This window comes from Falco peregrinus, chromosome 7 (genome assembly GCF_023634155.1).
Source record: "Falco peregrinus isolate bFalPer1 chromosome 7, bFalPer1.pri, whole genome shotgun sequence".
NCBI classification, from domain to species: Eukaryota; Metazoa; Chordata; class Aves; order Falconiformes; family Falconidae; genus Falco; species Falco peregrinus.
Window position 1 is genome coordinate 18,886,231 of NC_073727.1, and position 17,169 is coordinate 18,903,399.

The window sequence follows — 17,169 nt, forward strand, 5'->3', positions numbered from 1 at the left end:
GAAAAAGGTAATTAATTAAATATCCACCATCAAACACAGGAAGGGCTGAGACCAAGTCCCAGCCTCCATCTCTCGATCCTGCAAGGAGGCAAAGTTGGGAAAAAAGGAGGGTGTCTCACTGCAACTATGAATGGAAAATTCAAAGACAGCAACCATGAATTTTCTTAATCCAGGGTAAGGCAGTAAAAAAAGGGCTTAAAATCATGTCTGATCATTCCTGAAGCCCACTTTTAGGGTGGATAGAAAAATCATCCAAAGTTCTTTGCCAGAGAAAGGATGGAAAGGTGAAAACTGAACGGAAAATGGAAAACCTTCCACATTTTTTATTTTAAAATCTTTTCAGTTGGAGCATTATTATCTCAGCTAGCTAATGTCCACGTGTGTAGCATAATCCCTGCCAGAGGAGGCAAGGGCCACTGCAGACCTTCCTCCTTGTTTGCCCATGACACCATCCCTGGGCGATGCACGCTGGCTCTCCTAGCTTTCCTGGGGGCCATCGCAGCACCTTGGAGCCTCCCTAGCACATCCCTGCGGTGGTGGACCTTCAGTACCAAATACACACATGGTGATGTGAACGGAGAACCTCTGCCAAGACCAGGAGATGCTCATCTTATGGCACAAAAAGTCCATCACATCCCATGCGGAAAACTCATACAGGATTGCTGGTTCTTTGCTTCCCTCTAAAATACTGTTGGGTGGGTAGCCAGAGCACCCAGCACCTCCATTCAATGGAAAGTCCAGCCTCAGTGTGTGGCTGACTCCCATCACCCAGTCAACTGGATTTAGTCTCAAGCCTTGGGAATGCCCAAGCCTGCCAAGGACTGCTGCTACCTGGTGAAACGGCAAGCCACATGCCTGTCTTTGCAAAGCCCTTCTCAGCAATCACATTTTCAAATCTCCACATTTTCAGGAGAGCTTTCACCACCCAAACACTTGTTGAAGGTCTTGACACCTCTTCTGTTGGTTCCATTCTTTCAAAAGCAAACAGGCAGCAACAGGCATGGTGGCTCAGGACCTCCAGCAGCAGTTTTTGCTCACAGCGAACTATTTCCAGCCCTCTGTTCCCAACATTCAATGTAAAGTGAAATGAAGAACATCTCAGGCTCCTTCATGGGGAGAGGTGGGGCCGAAAAGTGCGTGGTCGAATCATCATGACCACTTTCCTCAGGGAGTAGTAGTCTGTGTCCTTCCATGAGTACCACACAATACCATCTGGCCCCAGGACCTTGCGGTTTTTAATGGAGTATCGGCCACCCTGTGATGCAGAGAAAGGATGGTCAGGCATGGGAAATGCATGGAAGGGTCATCTAGATGGGAGCACTGGGGTACTGACTGCTCTGAACCACTGGAGCGTAACACAAAGAGCTTAATGACAATGTGATGAAAAGAGCATGTCAAGCCACACATTTTTCAAATGGTCCCAATGGAGTTGGCATCCATCTGTCTCACACCACACCACCCACACCACGGGTTTCCTCCATGAGGTCTCAAACCCCAGGTTGCAGACATGTCTCAATACTTGTGTCTTGGCCCATGGCACTGAGAAGGCTGGGCTACCTTGGTGCCCAGCACTTATTTTGTTCCCTCCCTGGAGAGCAGAGGCTGCTTAAACCAGGAAGGACTACTGTGATGTGACGTGAGAACCAACAGCCTCCTCCCAGCCCTACACCTCATGTGCTAACATCTGTATCCTCATCCCTCCACCTTACCTTGTAGTAAACACCGTTGAGGTTGGAGAAAAAACACTGGTGGTACCACCAGCCTCCATGAGAAATCTCAGCGCAGATGTTCCCCGAGTCAGGTGTGCTGAAGCTCCTCTTGTTGTGGTACCAGGCAAAGGAATCCTCCACTGTCCCACTGAACCCATCCACGTGCAGGCGGTAATAGTTTGCCTCGTCCTCAATGCTGCAAGCAACAGAAATGGAATTATTTAATGGGGAGTGTTTGAGCCTCCTTTCCAAGCTGGATACTGCATTCCCAGTGTGGACACCCAGCAATCATTGATCTGCTCTGGCCAGCCTCCCTGCTATGATTCACCACCTCTAAAAGCCAAAGATGTATTTTTCCCTTCTGTGGGATGTACATGGTTTTGTCATGACTCAGGGTGCTTGTCACAGGGCTGGACTGGGCAGACCGTGACTCTAAAACCACAGTAAAGAACTGCAGCAGCTGCGGCAAGACAGTCCCCCTAATTATACAGCACTGCCTCCTCTCCACGTAACAAGCATCCTGCTCTTGACCTGAGCAAATTAGTAATCTGCCCCTGGGTTAGCAAAAGCTAAAGGTCACTGCCATTGCACACAACATCTGATGAGAAAAGTTGGGATGACTATTCAGAGCACACATTTGCTGGTGGAGGATGCTCTGTGGCACATTCAGGCAATGGGTGTTTTTTTTCCCCAGCAGTTTCAGCAGTTTTGGGATCTACTCAAAGCCTTCAAACTTCAAGAGTCCATAAAGTGTAGTGCTCCCTTGGACATCCTCCCATGGCAGATTACTCCACAGTCACCCACAAGCATTTCCAGTAGCAACAGGGAAGGTGTTCATCTGGGACAGTCTAGACAGACCTGGTCACCTCTGTTTAAGAAAGGATGTGGCTGATATGGTATGTGTAAATAAAACACCAAGGGGCGGGCTACGGACTCTAAAGGACATGTAATATCTGGCCCAGCAAGTAAAAGCCACATGTAGAGAGGGTGAAACTCCAAACATGACTCTAAACCAGGGAGATGCTGGAGGACCTGCCCAGCAAGACCACAGGATTCAAAACTGTTTTTTTGACATAGAGATCAATTTTGGCAGAAGAAATGCCCCTAAACAGCAGGGGACTGTCCATTGTGTCCTACAGCTCCCTTCCCCTGAGGCTGTGGATGCTGGCTATGGCTAGATGACACTGCACATTTACTAGCCCACACCCAGACTTCAGCTCAGAAAAAAAATTGGTGGACAAATCCAGGTGGGGAAGAAAGGATAGGCAGCCTGGGCCCAATCTGAAAAGCTCTGTAGACATTCTGACCTCAGTGGGGTTCCCATGCCTGAAAGTCTCCAGATATTGAATCAGTTACATCTACGAGAACCAGGGAAGGCCATCCCACTTTCTACCTGAAGACCTGGTAGAAGGCATGCTTGTGCTTGTTGTTCCAGTCCTCCAGGTCGATGCGCAGAGAGTAGTCCCCTTGGTTTGTCATCTTGTGGATGTTCTCATTGCCCAGCCAGAACTCACCATTGAGGTCCCCAAAACCCTCCTTGTATTCATTCCAGGTCCGGTTGAAGTCAACTGAGCCATCCTGACGCCTCTGGATGACTGTCCATCCCCCACCTGCCAGGAGAGAGATAACGTAAAAGGGGAGTCTCCACAGAGCATTGAGGGGGTCCCAGACAGACCCCTTAGTGGTGTCACCTCTGAGGGTCCACCTGCAGCTCAGCAAGGTGTCTCCTTGTCATGTCTCCTCCCATCAAGTGGCAAAATACAGTGTTGGTTACTGCACGGAGATAAAAAGTGATGCCCATCATAGCTCACGGAAAAGGGCTCCCACCTGTCCCATGCTGGTTCATGACGATGTTCCGCTGTTGAGTGTCCCAGATCATAAGGTGGTTTTACATGAGAGGGAGATGGTAGTTTTCAGGAGGAAAATGTTTTGGGACTGGAACAAACTAGGGATCCTGGAGTTTCGAGGTTATTATGTACTGTTCCTGCAGCACCGTGGAGGCACACAATCTCTCCCAGTATTGTCTCACTGACTCCATCTGCTATTCCATCTGTCCAAATCCTTCTCTCCTCGCTCATTTTATTCCAATATTGTAAGCTTCGGGGAGGGGCGGGGGGGGTGCAGGGGGGAGACGGGAGACTGGGGCCATCTTTTTATTTGCTGTTTGTACAGCTTGCCACTCTACAGTGTCCAAGATTGTGTTGCTGGTCATGCAGATAATAGTAATGATGTAACAGAGACCACATTGAACAGCCTGTTTCTTGATGGCTATGTGCATCCCAAAGCTGCAATCGCCTGTAGATCCTCCAACAGAGGAGATCCCTACATGTGAGGAGCTGAACCCCTTCCTCCAGCATGGGACGTGTGGATATGACACATCCATCCAGGCTGGAGCAGATCCGTAGGGCAAGGAATTGACAATCCATTACCCCATTTTCTTGACAATTTGCATTATTCTTCCAAAACTCAAGTGTTGCAAACTGATTTTGTTAGTAAGTTTGTGCCTTGGGATGACAGTAGTGCATGCCATACAGATCGTTAGACAGCAAGGGTGTGGGAGGTCACCTGCTCCCTCATTTACACTCCAGAATAACTGTGGGAGAGGATCTACCTACCCCCTCCTCAATTCAGCATGGCTACAATGAGAGGTTGCCCACACATAGCCCTCAGCTACCCAGGGATGCTCCAGATACCTCCCAGTGACCAGCTGCTATGCCAGAAGGGCTTCTTTTTCCCTAAGCCCTTTGTCATATCCACTAGTGTGTTGCAGATATCTTGGATGCATGAGGACATCTCAAAGAGCACTAAACACCTGTATTTAGGCAACTGGATTCTAGCCATAATGTCTGGTTTGAACTATTCACCCAAAGCCCTTCCACAACCAGCAGAGAGGATGATTCCTCTGTCCCTAGATCTGCTCTTGCTGGCTGTAAAGCAGCCTCAGAATAAACCAGATTTAAGAAACAATTCTCAGGTTAGACTTTTTCTAATTTCCCACCCAAAACTCAGCTGGAAGATGCTGTAGGTGCCTCCCAGAGTACCTTCAGTATCCATCTCACACAGCACTTCAACAGGCATCCCGCTGACCGAGGGCATGATGCTGTAGATCCCAGAGCGCCGGAGCCCATTGTAGTAAACGGAAGCACAGTCGATGGGGCAGTTCCTGGCGTTCTTCACTTCTGGGCAAGAAAGCAGAGAAACAGCCTTTAGTGCAGAGCATGGAGCAAGGGGCACACAACCCAACCCAGCATGGCTTTCATGCAATCATCATGCAGAGCCAGGCAAATAATCCTGGTTGCAGAGCTTCTTCTGGAGATGAGCACCTCTGCAGCACACCGACTTCACACGTGAGTGCAGTGGCTTATTAGTGATAAGGTTCGTTAGCACAGATCCGCGCTTAAGGATGCTGCAGCTGAGAGATGGTCTTCAGTTCAATGGTCTTTTTCGTGGCAACACAGAAATGACATGCATTTCACCAGGCTCAAACTAGATCATATCTCACACCAAAAAGGTCTTAAACATTGATAAAGAACAGGCCGGTTCTCCAGCAATGGTCAGTGTAGGTCATAGGGGAGGGTTTTGCTTCTCCCAAACCGCTGCTGCGGGTTTAATCTTATCAGAAAATGGGATAAAAATGCTTCTGGAGAGCCTAAAGATGTTTTTAATGGGTATATGTCAGGTGGGATTTATTTTGCCTGGTGCCTGCTTCAGGCAGGCAGCCTCAGCTACTCCTTCGAGGTTTCTGCAGAGGGCAGTTCATCCTGGTTTTAGGTGGGAGCGAAGAGCCACTCTCCCTGTCTCCCTCCATCATCTACCAAAGGGGCTCCTCTGATCTGTCTGCCCTGAGCTGCACAGTGATATCTGAGGTGCCCTGGGGCATCCTGGCTGGCTTTCAGCCATCCTGTGCAGCTCCTTGCATGTATCTGCCAGGCTTATGTGGATGCCTCAGATGCTCTGGAGTATTTTGGGTGGCACTAGGTGTCAGCTGAACTGAGATCCTTGTCATACCAGTGGAAAGAGCACGCTGAATTGCTCTCGGTCAACACACTGTTTGCCTCATTATTTTAAATCTCCAGCTCATGTGAGGACATACGCATGTAGATATCCAACGTGAAGCATCCCCAGCTGCGAGCCAAGCCTCCCCAGTGGGATGAATCCCATCTTCAGAAAGGCACAAAGGTAACTCACACAGGCAGCTCCCCTTCCTTTTACACACACAGCTAGACCAGCCTGAAGCACAGCCTGGCCTGAATACCGGACTGGGACATTGGGAGAACCAGGAGCCTGAGGGAGGGAAGAAAGCATGCACGGGAGATGGCCCTTCCGTGAGGCACACAAAGGATAAGACCACGGGACTGGAAGATGAAAACTCCTTACAGATGGGAATGTCATTCCAAGGGGAAATGATGGATAAAGAGCTGGATGGTGTGGTGGCTGGGAAGTCCCCTGCAGGCTGGTGACAGACCAAGGACATCCTTTGAGGCTGATATCAACCGTCAATGCTGCTGCAGGGCAGCATGTGGGAGAAAACAGTTGTGTGCAGCAGGCAGAGGTCAGGGGGAGGCAGCCTGGACCCAGCAAGCATCTGGAACAGTGGGCAGAGCCCAATCCCACCTAAAGACAGTCAGCTAAAAGTACGGCATCAAACGTCTGCACTTGGGCTGGCACGCTCCAGGCTGGAGAAGTCACCATCCTGGTCACATCAAGTTACTGAGATTGAACCCCAGCTCTGGTTTGCAGGTGGTGGTCATGGGTGTAGACATGAACTCTGACGTGCTGATTTTGCACGGAGCATTTCTTGCTCAGGGCTCAGAGGCACCTGAAGCAGGTACCGATAGAGCTGCTTATGCTACCTCCACCATGAAGTGGATGGCCAGAAGAGCTTTAAATGAGGGCACTGGCAAAGACTTAGACTAGATCGTTCAGAGGAGAAGTAACATGACTTCTCCTGTGACATGCCCTGATGTCACCAGCTTAAATCAGGTCAAGGTTAGTAGGTGAAAGCCATCAGCAGTTCAATTGTGCATTCCACCTGAGTCATACCATCTAGACTGCTCCTCGGTGGAGAAAATAGACACTGTCTCTACAAGTCCCTCAGTCAGTGTTCACCAAGGGCTGGAAGACTATTCAGAAGTATCGCTTCGTCCTTCTCCAGTGCTCCTCCTGGACATCTGCTGTGGGACACAGGACACGGGGCATGGGAACCAGACTGGCACACACACTGGTCTTCTTGGAGACCACCACCCCCCTTGCCACAGACCTGGAGACTCAAACAAGTTGCAAAAGCAACTCAGTTTCCCTTCCAGCACCTTAAGGTTGAGCTTTGAAGATCTTGGCTATGCTGGGCCCCAGTCAAAATGTTTTCATGGCAGTGGCAGAACATTTATTTGGCAGAAAACGGTGGTTTAGTCAAACTGAACCTTGAATTCTTTACTTGAAAGTTCCCATGTTTTCTAAAAACCAAAGAAAAATTTCCAGGGACTAACAGGGAACACAACCAAAAACCTGGCAAAAATCTTAATGCATTTATTAAAAAAAGAGCGTGTGAGAAATAACAGAAAATGGTTGTTTTTCAAAGCTGAAGCGTTGCACCAAAGTCCTAATTTCATGATGTGAATTTCTGGGGGACAAAAAAAATATCTAGTTTTTTTGGGATGGAAGAATAGTCCCTGGATCTGGAAGGCAGGCTCCCGCCGCTGACTGCAGGTGGGGTGATGGTGGGAACAATGCCAGCCTGTTTGTCAGAGCTGGTCCCTGTGAGCATTTCACACCATCCATGTAGAGAGAAAGGAGGCACTGGGGGGACAGGACCCTTCCCCTAGGCAGCTCGGAAGCCATTCTCAGAGATGCCCATTGCTCTGAGGAGCCCTCCTGGCTGCCTCAGTGTCCTGGTTTCAGCTGGGATGGAGTTAATTATCTTCTTAGGAGATAGTACAGTGCTGGGTTTTGGCTCTGATGTGAGAACACTGTTGATAACACGCTGATGGTTTTAGTTGCTGCTGGGTGATGTTTATATCAAGTCAAGGACTTTTCAGTTCCTCAGGCCTTGTTAGTGAAAAGGCTGGAGGGGCAGAAGGGATTGGGAGGGGACACGGGCAGGGCAGCTGGCCTGAAGTAGCCACGAGGTATTCCATACCATGGGACGTCATGCCTGGTATAGATCCCTGGGGGGTTGGCTGGGACCCAGGATCGTGGCTGGGCATCGGTCAGCGGGTGGTGAGCGGTTGCACTGTGCATCACTTGTTTATGATTTCTCCTTTTCCCGTTGGATTTTATTCTCTCCCACCACCCTTTCATTATAACTGTTATTGTCATCATTGTTATTACTGCTCTTTCATTTTTGTTCTGTTTCAGTTATTGAATTGTTCTTATCTCCACCCTTGAGCTTTACATTCCTTTCTGATTCTTCTCCTCATCCCTCTGGGCTAGGGGGGAACTACCAGCCCGGGTGAAATCACAACACTTGGAAAACCAGTTTGAGTGGGATCAGACTCCTGGCAAACGCCAAAGGGATTTAAAGCAGTTTTCCCACAGCCTTTTCCTTCAGCCCCCCTCGAGAGATGATGTAAAAGTGAACCATCCCTCCCCCCACCAATCCCAGCAGCTCCCCATCACCTGGATGGTGCATCTCCTCCTGCAGCCTCATCTCAGCAGGGCCGAGGCAGGTGGGATTGCGCCAAGCCCAGTCGGTCAGGACGGAGATATTGTTTATCTGGGCCTGCATGTCATAGAGCAGCGTGGCCTGGATGTGCTGCAGGGTGCTGGCCTCGCTGTACCGATGCTCCAGGTCCTGCACCCGTTGAACCAGGCTGTGGTTCTGGCTGGCTGCCTCCTCGTGCTGTGGGAAGGGAGAAAGGTGGGATGGGGGGGATCCCTGGGGACCGGCACGGAGCCAGGGACATGGCCCCAGGACCCCCTAGGGAAGGGCAGGCAGGGGAGAAAGAGGGCAGAGGAACACTTACTGGGTGCACCAACTGGGTGCACCAACAGAGACTGAGGATCTCAAGGATGGTGCCTGCACCCTCACGCTCATCGCCAGTCCCGTACCAGCCCCCAGCCAACACGCAAGCCACAGGCAGCTTGATATTCCTAGGCTGTGTGCAGGCAGGGCATGCACAGGCAAACCTAGGGCTGCAGGAGCAGGGCAAGCACGCAGGATTCCTCTCCGAACACCTTTCAGTCTGCAACCTGTTGCAACATGGATGTAGCCACTATGTATTCAGCAATGCCACCACAGCTGGGTTTTCCTTCCAAAAGTTGTCCAATCTCCCCTTGAACCATTTCATATCTTGTAACATCATAAGGGGCTCCACAGCTTATCAGCACATTGCACGGTGAGCCACTGAGGTGCCGGAGCGTGTCCAGAGAAGGGCAGTGATGCTAGGGAAGGGGCTGGGGCACCAGTCTGATGGGGGAGGGGGGAAGGGGGTTCAGCCTGGAGAGGAGGGGGCTCAGGGGGGACCTGATCGCTCCCTACAGCTGCCTGGGAGGGGGCTGCAGCCAGGGGGGTCGGTCTCTGCTCCCAGGTCACAAGTGACAGGACAAGGGGGAACGGCCTCAGGCTGCACCAGGGCAGGTTTAGGTTGGAGACTGGGAAACATTTCTTCCCCGAAAGGGTGTCCAGCACTGGGACAGGCTGCCCAGGGAGGGGGGGGGAGGCACCATCCTGGGAGGGATTTAAAAGACATGTAGATGTGGCACTTAGGGCCATGGGTTAGTGGTGGGGTTGGTAGTGCTGGGTTAACGGTTGGCAGTGCTGGGTTAACAGTTGGACTTGATGCTCTTAAAATGTTTTTTCCAGCCTAAACAATTCTACGATTCTGTCTCCTGCTCTTTGGGCAGCAGCTGGTGTCCTGTAAACAGCAACGACTGTATTCGTGCTATGCAAGGAGCAGGTGTGATACAGGACACTAGTCCCTTTCATGACACTTTTGCCACTTGTTTTTAGGACAGCCAGTCCCTGATCCTATATAAAATGTGCATTCAAGCTGCCTGGAGATGTCCACAGATCCTACCAGGAGCTGGGCACACTGAGCCTCACCAGCACACATCCAACATGCCCCAGATGCAGTCACCGCTCACCTCTCTTGTTCAGTGCTCCTTGTCCATTAGATGGCAGAGCAGGCCTTGAACAGCACCTCCAAAATCCCACAGCAGCCTGGGAACACCCCTCCCCTCCCCTGGGCAATGCCACAGCTCCACACCGGGCTCCTCAATCCCCCTCCGGGGTCTGGCAATCCCAGACTGCCATCTGCGCCGGAGGGACGCTGGTTCTCCACCAGCACTGCCCTTCCCTGTCCCCTGATGGGGACATCTCTTCCCCTGCCTCCTGCTCAGTGTCACTGCCTCAGGCTCACAAGCCACTCCAAGACCCTCAAAATTTATTTTCTCACCTCCTTGTCCCCGGTGTCAGGGGCAGATCTGGATTTTTAGGTGTCCGTGCAAGTGTGTGGTTTATTACACGTCCCTGGGGACACAGAAGTCTGGCACTTGACTCATCACTACCAGCAAAACTGCTGAGGCTTGGGGATTTCCTTCAGCTGGAAGGGGTTTGCATGCCCAGAGTTTGTTTTCTTCCCTTCCAGCTGCTCCCAGGACCCCACTTGCACCTTGGTCCCCATTCCTGCCAGTACACATCTCAGCTTGCTGTTTCCAGGAGCATCACCACTGCTGGGTTATTGTCCCAATAACTAATGGCAGCTCTATAATATCCTTCCCAATGCTGCTTGAGCATTGCCTGCGTGGTCCTGCTGAAAGCCCATCAAGCCTGACCATATCTCAAAATCCAGAGCAGCTAGACAGGCAGGGGCAGCAAAGTGGGAATTACGACATGTAACAACACGGTGCTTTCCTTCTCAGGACTGCAGTATCTCTGGCCCTACCATATATCAGCCGTTCCCCCGACCTGCTCTGTGAGCTGTGACTGATACAGGCTTCCTCCACCTCCCTTCACCCACACATCAGCTCTCCAAGTAAACGCCATGATGTTTTCACCCAGACAGTCCCCTCCTCCACGGCTGATACCTTTTTGTTTTCCTGCTGCTGATTAAAACCAGCACAGCCAGACCACTGTGACAGTGCCTTGACGCTGCTCCCTTCCCTGCATCCCTCTGCACTGGTGGGACTGGGTCTGTATTTTGCACCGCGGGGTCCTGCTCTGTGCATGCCCCACTTGTGCAAAGTAATAGGGCTGGAAATGCATGGGGGGGCTGGGTGAAGGGGGTCCTTCTTGCTTCCTAAATTGCACTGAAAGGAGGGAAACATGGCAGGGATGGGGTCAACCCATCTGACCTGATTTGGGTGTCCCTGTTAGCTGGAGGGGAGCTGTGACCTGGAAGGGTCTGTTGCTCTCGCCCAGCTCAGAAAGGCATGCTGAGCTCAGAGAGACGTCTCCGCGTGGACAGGCAAGCCCATGCTGAGCTCCCGGAGAAATACTGACAGCAAACCCCAGGGATACCAACCAGCATCAGCCAGCAGCTGATTTGTAAAGACGGATTAAAGGAGCAACAACTCCTCTGTGGGAAGAATGGAGGCGGAGGAGAGCTGCCCAGGCTGACACAGCAGAGAATTCAGTAAAATCCTGAAAGACACAAGGGGATGCAGGAGAAAAGCAGCTTCCCAAGCTGGGCACAGGCATTGGGAAGTGGCCAGACCAGCACAGGGGGAAAATTCCTTACGGGAGAGTCCCAAAGCCGACAGGGAGTGGAGGTGAGCAGCTTAGCAGCTGTTGCTGTCTCTGCTTTTCTCCCTTCACACAGCATGCAGCTTCGCTTCTTGCTTCCCCCCCCACCTCTGGTGCTTGGAGGGTGACAGGACACACATTGCCATCAGCTAAACTCTCCAGGTTTTTATTTCCTTCTTCTTCTGGGCCTCCCATCTCTTTGGTTTTTTTAGACTCATGAGGAAAAAAAAAGAGCTTGAAAGACATGGCTGGAGGTCTCCAGCCTGCTCCCCTGCAGAAGAGAGGGCCGGTTTCCGAGCTGGATCTGGTTGTTCAGGACCTTTGCCAGTCGAGGCCTGAAACTCTCTGCAAATGATTTCAAAAGATCTCAGAGGATGTCCCCTTTCTGAGTGCAGCAGTATCTCAGTGGCATAAATGTTACCGGCACTGTCCCCTGGATATGAACCACTTGGAGACACCTAGGTAGGACCTGGAACCTGGCTGCTCCAGGACAGCTGGGTGCCCCCTGTGTCCCTCTGCTCTCCTCATACGGTGAGGAGCCCAGCAGCACCCCACAGCAGGCACATCTCCTTCAGAGCTGCTCACCTGGACTCTCACTGAGGAGAAACAAGCTCTACCAACTCATCGCATCCTCCAGGAGACAACTGAGGGGTCCTAGCAGCATCTATGTCTGCATTCACTGCTCAGATCTCTATGAGATCAGCTGGATCCCATAGAGACCCTTGCATGGCAAGCATCAGAGTCAGGTAGGAGGAATCCCACCCTTTGCCGCTGCTCCAGAAGCATCCCTGTCCACCAGCTTCTCTCCAGCTGCCAGGCACGGGCTGAAGTGCCAGGGTATGATGGGAGAGCATCTGCTATCTTTCCAAGGACAATTCAGCACCAAAAAATGCCAAATAATGGGGAAAGGGAAAATAAACTAAGCAAAACAACACAGAAATTACCACGCAGGCGATAAGGGACACAGTAAGGAAGAGCAGAATCTTCAGCCAATGCCGGTGGGTCAGGAAGGGACCTGCTGGGACATGGCCTCGAGGAGGGGCCACCTGAACCCTGCAGTTGGCTAAGAAGGGGGAAGCATTTTTATAAGAGGTATTACGGGCTTGTGGGACTGTGCAAAACTAATTATAGGATGTTCAGGGGAAAGTCTAAAGGTGGGGAAAGGAGGATGGATGGGATGGGGACTGGGAGTAGGAAAATTGAGAGGTGGGGGAGTTTGAAAGGGCTGGACATGCATAAAGCAGCTGCCAGCCAGTGCCCTTGTCCATCTGAGCTTGATCACTGCAGGTTTTTTTTCCCTTCTCATGCAGCCCTTTCCTTAGCTTATTTTTTTCAATGCAATCTCACTATCTCCTATGTGTGAGTGCTGCAGGGTCTATGTGCCTGCAACTAGAGGAACATGAGCCACGGGGCTCACAGGTCTAGGTCAGGGTGTAGATGCATGTGTACGTCCATGTCCATATATATGTATACGTGTATGTGCATGTGTACAGGTAAGTGCAAGTGCTTGTATGTGGGGTCTAAACACCAGCAGCTGGAAAGACCTGGGAATGTTTGTATTTCCCTAGTAAGTTTAATTGTGTGTATAACTCACCAGCAAACTTCAGGCTGGACCAGCTGGCAGGCAGGAGACCAGCAGGGTGAGGAGGCGCAGGTTCTTAGATGCATGGATGTTAGATGGACTGAGAGCCTGTGCTCCACATCTAGTTCCCTCGCTGGAAAACCAAGCGTCCTGTTCAAGGCCATCAGCTCAGCTCCTTCTACAGCCACCACCAGGCAACCAGCATCTCCAGAGGGAGATTCCCCTTCCTCTTCTTTCTGACTCAACATGCTCAACATGACCCTGCAATGTGTGCTCAGCCCAGAAAGCCAACTGTACCTTGGGCTGCAGCCAGAGCAGCGCGGCCAGCAGGTCAGTGAGTGGGCTCTGCCCCTCTGCTCTGCTCTGGTGAGACCCCCCTGCAGCGCTGCGTCCGGCTCTGGGGTCCCCAGCACAGGAGAGACACGGAGCTGCTGGAGCGGGGCCAGAGGAGGCCAGGCAGATGCTCAGGGGCTGGAGCAGCTCTGCTGTGGGGACAGGCTGGGAGAGCTGGGGTGGCTCAGCCTGGGGAGGAGAAGGCTGCGGGGAGACCTTAGAGCACCTGCCGGTGCCTAAAGGGGCCGGCAAGAAAGCTGGGGAGGGGCTTTGGGCAAGGGCAGGTGGTGATGGCACACGGGGGAATGGCTTTACATGAGAGAGGGGAGATGGAGATGAGAGATGAGGCAGAAATTCTTCCCTGTGAGGGCGGCGAGGCGCTGGCCCAGGCTGCCCAGAGCAGCTGTGGGTGCCCCATCCCTGGCAGGGCTCAAGGCCAGGCTGGACGGGGCTGGGGGCAGCCTGGGCTGGGGGGAGGGGTCCCTGCCCGTGGCAGGGGGTGGGAATAGATGACCTTTGAAGGTCCCTTCCCACCCAAACCATTCTGTGATTCTATGACTCTGAAGAGACCCTGCACAAATGCCATAGAGCAAATACCTCGCCTTTAGATGGGTCCTTTCAGAGTCCAGAAATGAAAAATGGATTAAGAGCATGAAGACTGCAGGGAAATATTTAGTGTGTGACTATCCACCTCCCTCCTGGGCTCCGAGCTGGAGAGGTCAGTGGAAGAGCTGTACCTTCAGGTAGCACAGAAGTGTGTTTTGGGGCCAGTGTAGGGAGCTGGGATCAGGGAAGGACAGATTAAATAGTCTTAAGGGACAAAATGTCACCAGGGCATCCATGTAGGTAGTTGGGAGACCAAAGACCTATTGCACCAGCATGTCCCAGTACAAGTGCAAGGAGAAAATGGGAGAGGAGCAGTAGAAAGCAGGTGAGTGGGGACAGGGGCCAACATGGGAGGAGTAACCTGGGGCGTGGGGCACCGAGTGGGTCTGCTGAGCACGAGCATCCATCCTGACTCACATGTCTCCCTCCATTCCTCCATCCCACCAGGAACAGCTCGCTTCCTTGGAGGCACCCACAGCACAGACACCTTCCCAACAGCACGGCCACCCAGCACTTATGGCCTTGGGGCTGCCCAAACCAGGCTTTCCAAACAGGGAACCCAAAGGCAAGGATGAAAGGAAGGCAAATAGAGAATAAATCACCCCCAGAGCCCAACTGTATCAGTTCTCATCTCCACCAAGAACAAAGACAAGGGTGCTGTTCACCTGGCAGTCTCAGGGCTCTTGTATCTGACACCAGTACGTTGCTGCTGGTTCTTCTGCACATCTCATCAGCAGCCCAGTGAGACATCTTAGCTGGGACACAACTCACATGGCCAGCAAAACCACACCATGCTCCCTCCTTTTTCCTGGCTACAACCCTGTGCAAGCACCGACACCGAGGGCCAAGCCAGGTGTTTACCAGGCAAAACCATGGGGCAGTGCCAAACATCTGAGAACTTCAGAAGTGCCAAAGATGGAAAAAATATATTGGCATGAAGCTTCAGGCTGTGGGGCTGGTGAATTGAGCCAGGGTGGAATGGACACCAGAAAGGAGGTGGCAGGAAGGGTGCTATGGGCTGGAGGTCAGGGCTTCTGCTCTGCTGTGGCCATCAGAGATGTGGTCCTTCACCAGCCACCCAAAACTCCAGTGTGGGATCCTGCTGTGGGCAATGGGATGGATCAGCAACGCCTCCTAGGCAGGATGAAAGGTGGAGGAGATAGTACAGATAAAGCACTGAAGGCTTTATGGCTAATGTTAAGAAAGATCAGCCCTGGAAGGCTCCTGAGCCGTCACAGTAGGAGCAGCTGGGGTTTAATGGATATCCTAGCCCATGGACAGAACAACACTGCATGCTTCACTGGATGTCCTCCCCCTGCAAGCTGCTGGGAGCTGGAAGGGACCATGGGGAGGGGGCACCCGTACAGAAGAGATCTGCGAAGAGCAGCCCTTTACCTGGAGCTCAAGGGCTTTGATGTGGTGCCGGTGGTTCCTCAGCTCCTCCTGTAGCTCTGAAATCAGCTCCCGCAGCTCCAGGACCTGCTGCTTGCGCTCCTCATTCTCATGGAGCCAGTAGGACACCTCATCGGTGCAACGGAACATGTCTGGGCATCGCTGCTCGTCCCCCTGTGGCAGCGTGGCCACGATCTTACAGCGGCCATTGGGCAGCACCTGGTTGCTGTACTCCCCGCACTGGATCAGGCCCGTGCCCTCCTGGGGACCCTCGTGGTCTCTGTAGGCTGCGGGCAGGGATTTCTGCAGCGAGGGGCTGCTCAGCGTGGCCACAAGGATGAGGGAGAGCAAACCTGCCCTGGCAGAGCCAGTGCTGGGGCAGACCTCCATGGGGCCAGGGAGGATGGTCCGTGGGGATAACCCCGTGTGTCTCATCATAAAACACCACTGGGGAGGAAGGTGACAGTCCCCAGGGCTCAACACCAGGTCTTCTCCCCAGAGCTAGTGGGTGAGGCTGCAGCTATACAGGAACAGAGCATTCATAGGGATCCCAGAGCTCCTGGCACGGGGGTCACTGCAGACCAGGGACTTGCCTGTCCCCATAGAGCATCCTCCCTGGTGTCACCTGGTGGCCACCAAGCTGGAATCACCTCCGGTGGGAGCTCCTCTGTTCTCCTGGCCAGGCTCCACTGGCCTTGTGGGCTGCGTTTCCTCTCCTGCAGAGCTGCTGGTTGGCTTGGAGGCTGCTGAGTTCTGGCCAGGGGTGGTCAGCCCCCCGGGCAGAGCTTTCTGCCCATGCAGGACCGTGTGGGGGAAGGAGCTGGCTCCCCTGCATGGGGCATCCTGCTACGTCGTCACTCCCTGCAATGGGAACCAGAGCAAGGAGATGGGTGATGGAGAGGAAGGATTAAACAACGCTTCCCACCTGTAGCAGACTGACTGCCCCCCCCCCACCTTCCTTGGCCCACCCCAGCTGTCCCCATGGCCTGGGGATGCAGGGCACAGATTTAGGGCTCTCTCCATGTTCCTCTGTATGGCTTTTTCTTGGCAGATGTAACTATGGAGTTATCAAGTGAACGGTGGCCATCTACGTGGGGAGCGCAGCCCACCAGCCCGCCCTTGGGCAGGGTTAGACCACCAACCCATCTCTGGGGCACTCTGGATGGACCCCGACTGTAGGTTGAGGTCCAGAGAGGCCTAAGGTCCAAGTGGGGATGGAGGGCTAAGGTCCAAGGTGGTCTGGCCACCAACCATGTGAGACAAATATGTGACTTGGTCCCTTTTATCCAGAGGAATCAGGCTCCCCTTGCAGCCAGAGCTGCTGTCTGATCCCTGTCCAACACTGGGGCTCCCAGCCATGGCATCAAACCCTGGGTCTGCTCCCAGGTTTTCTCCCGACCAAAAGCCATCCCTGTCCCACTCTGGTGAGGATGGGGAACTGGGAGGGATGCCACGGCTCCCCAGCATCACCCCGCCTCCCAGCAAGCAGCACCCTAGTTCCTAACGTACCTTCAAAAGTCCTGGCCAGGCTCTCCGGCGGTGAGAGCGGAGAGCAGCGAGCACCAACTGGCCACGGGGAGCAGAGTGTGATTTAGGGGACACTGAATGCTTATTCCCCCTGATCCTATCACTGCACTATAAATAGGGCCAAGAAAGCCACCAGTCTCAGACGACACACGGGAGGGAGGAGCACAGGTCCCAGTGTGACCTTATCAGTTTACGGGGATTAAGTTGGTGCCTTGGCAGGAAGGCATGGCTCCCCCTTACTCAGAACCCCCTGCCCCACTCTGGGGATGAGTTTTGGGGAGAGGGCAAGTTCATCCAGTGTGCAGTGACCTGTTCCATCCCAGCAGTTTCAGGAGGGG

At 52.8% G+C, this 17,169-nt stretch overlaps 1 protein-coding gene across 1 annotated transcript; it reads right to left on the minus strand.

Moving 5' to 3' along the window:
- Window positions 1-297: 297 nt before the first annotated feature.
- Window positions 298-16,923, minus strand: LOC101921909 (angiopoietin-related protein 7-like). Its single transcript, XM_027785588.2, has 7 exons — window positions 16,814-16,923; window positions 15,308-16,165; window positions 8,325-8,547; window positions 4,751-4,888; window positions 3,103-3,319; window positions 1,710-1,905; window positions 298-1,255 (listed from the first exon to the last, which is right to left on the minus strand). Exons 2-7 carry the CDS (start codon window positions 15,740-15,742, stop codon window positions 1,109-1,111), a joined length of 1,356 nt encoding a protein of 451 aa, XP_027641389.1. The 5' UTR covers window positions 15,743-16,165; window positions 16,814-16,923; the 3' UTR covers window positions 298-1,108.
- Window positions 16,924-17,169: the final 246 nt, after the last annotated feature.

Excerpts from the sequence above, each read along its gene's own strand:
- LOC101921909 (XM_027785588.2), bottom strand. The coding sequence starts at position 15,742 with ATGATGAGACACACGGGGTTATCCCCACGGACCATCCTCCCTGGCCCC. Across the intron at positions 8,548-15,307 it reads TCAAAGCCCTTGAGCTCCAG|CACGAGGAGGCAGCCAGCCA; the intron begins GTAAAGGGCTGC and ends CCCTTCCCACAG. Across the intron at positions 3,320-4,750 it reads GTGTGAGATGGATACTGAAG|GTGGGGGATGGACAGTCATC; the intron begins GTACTCTGGGAG and ends CTCTCCTGGCAG.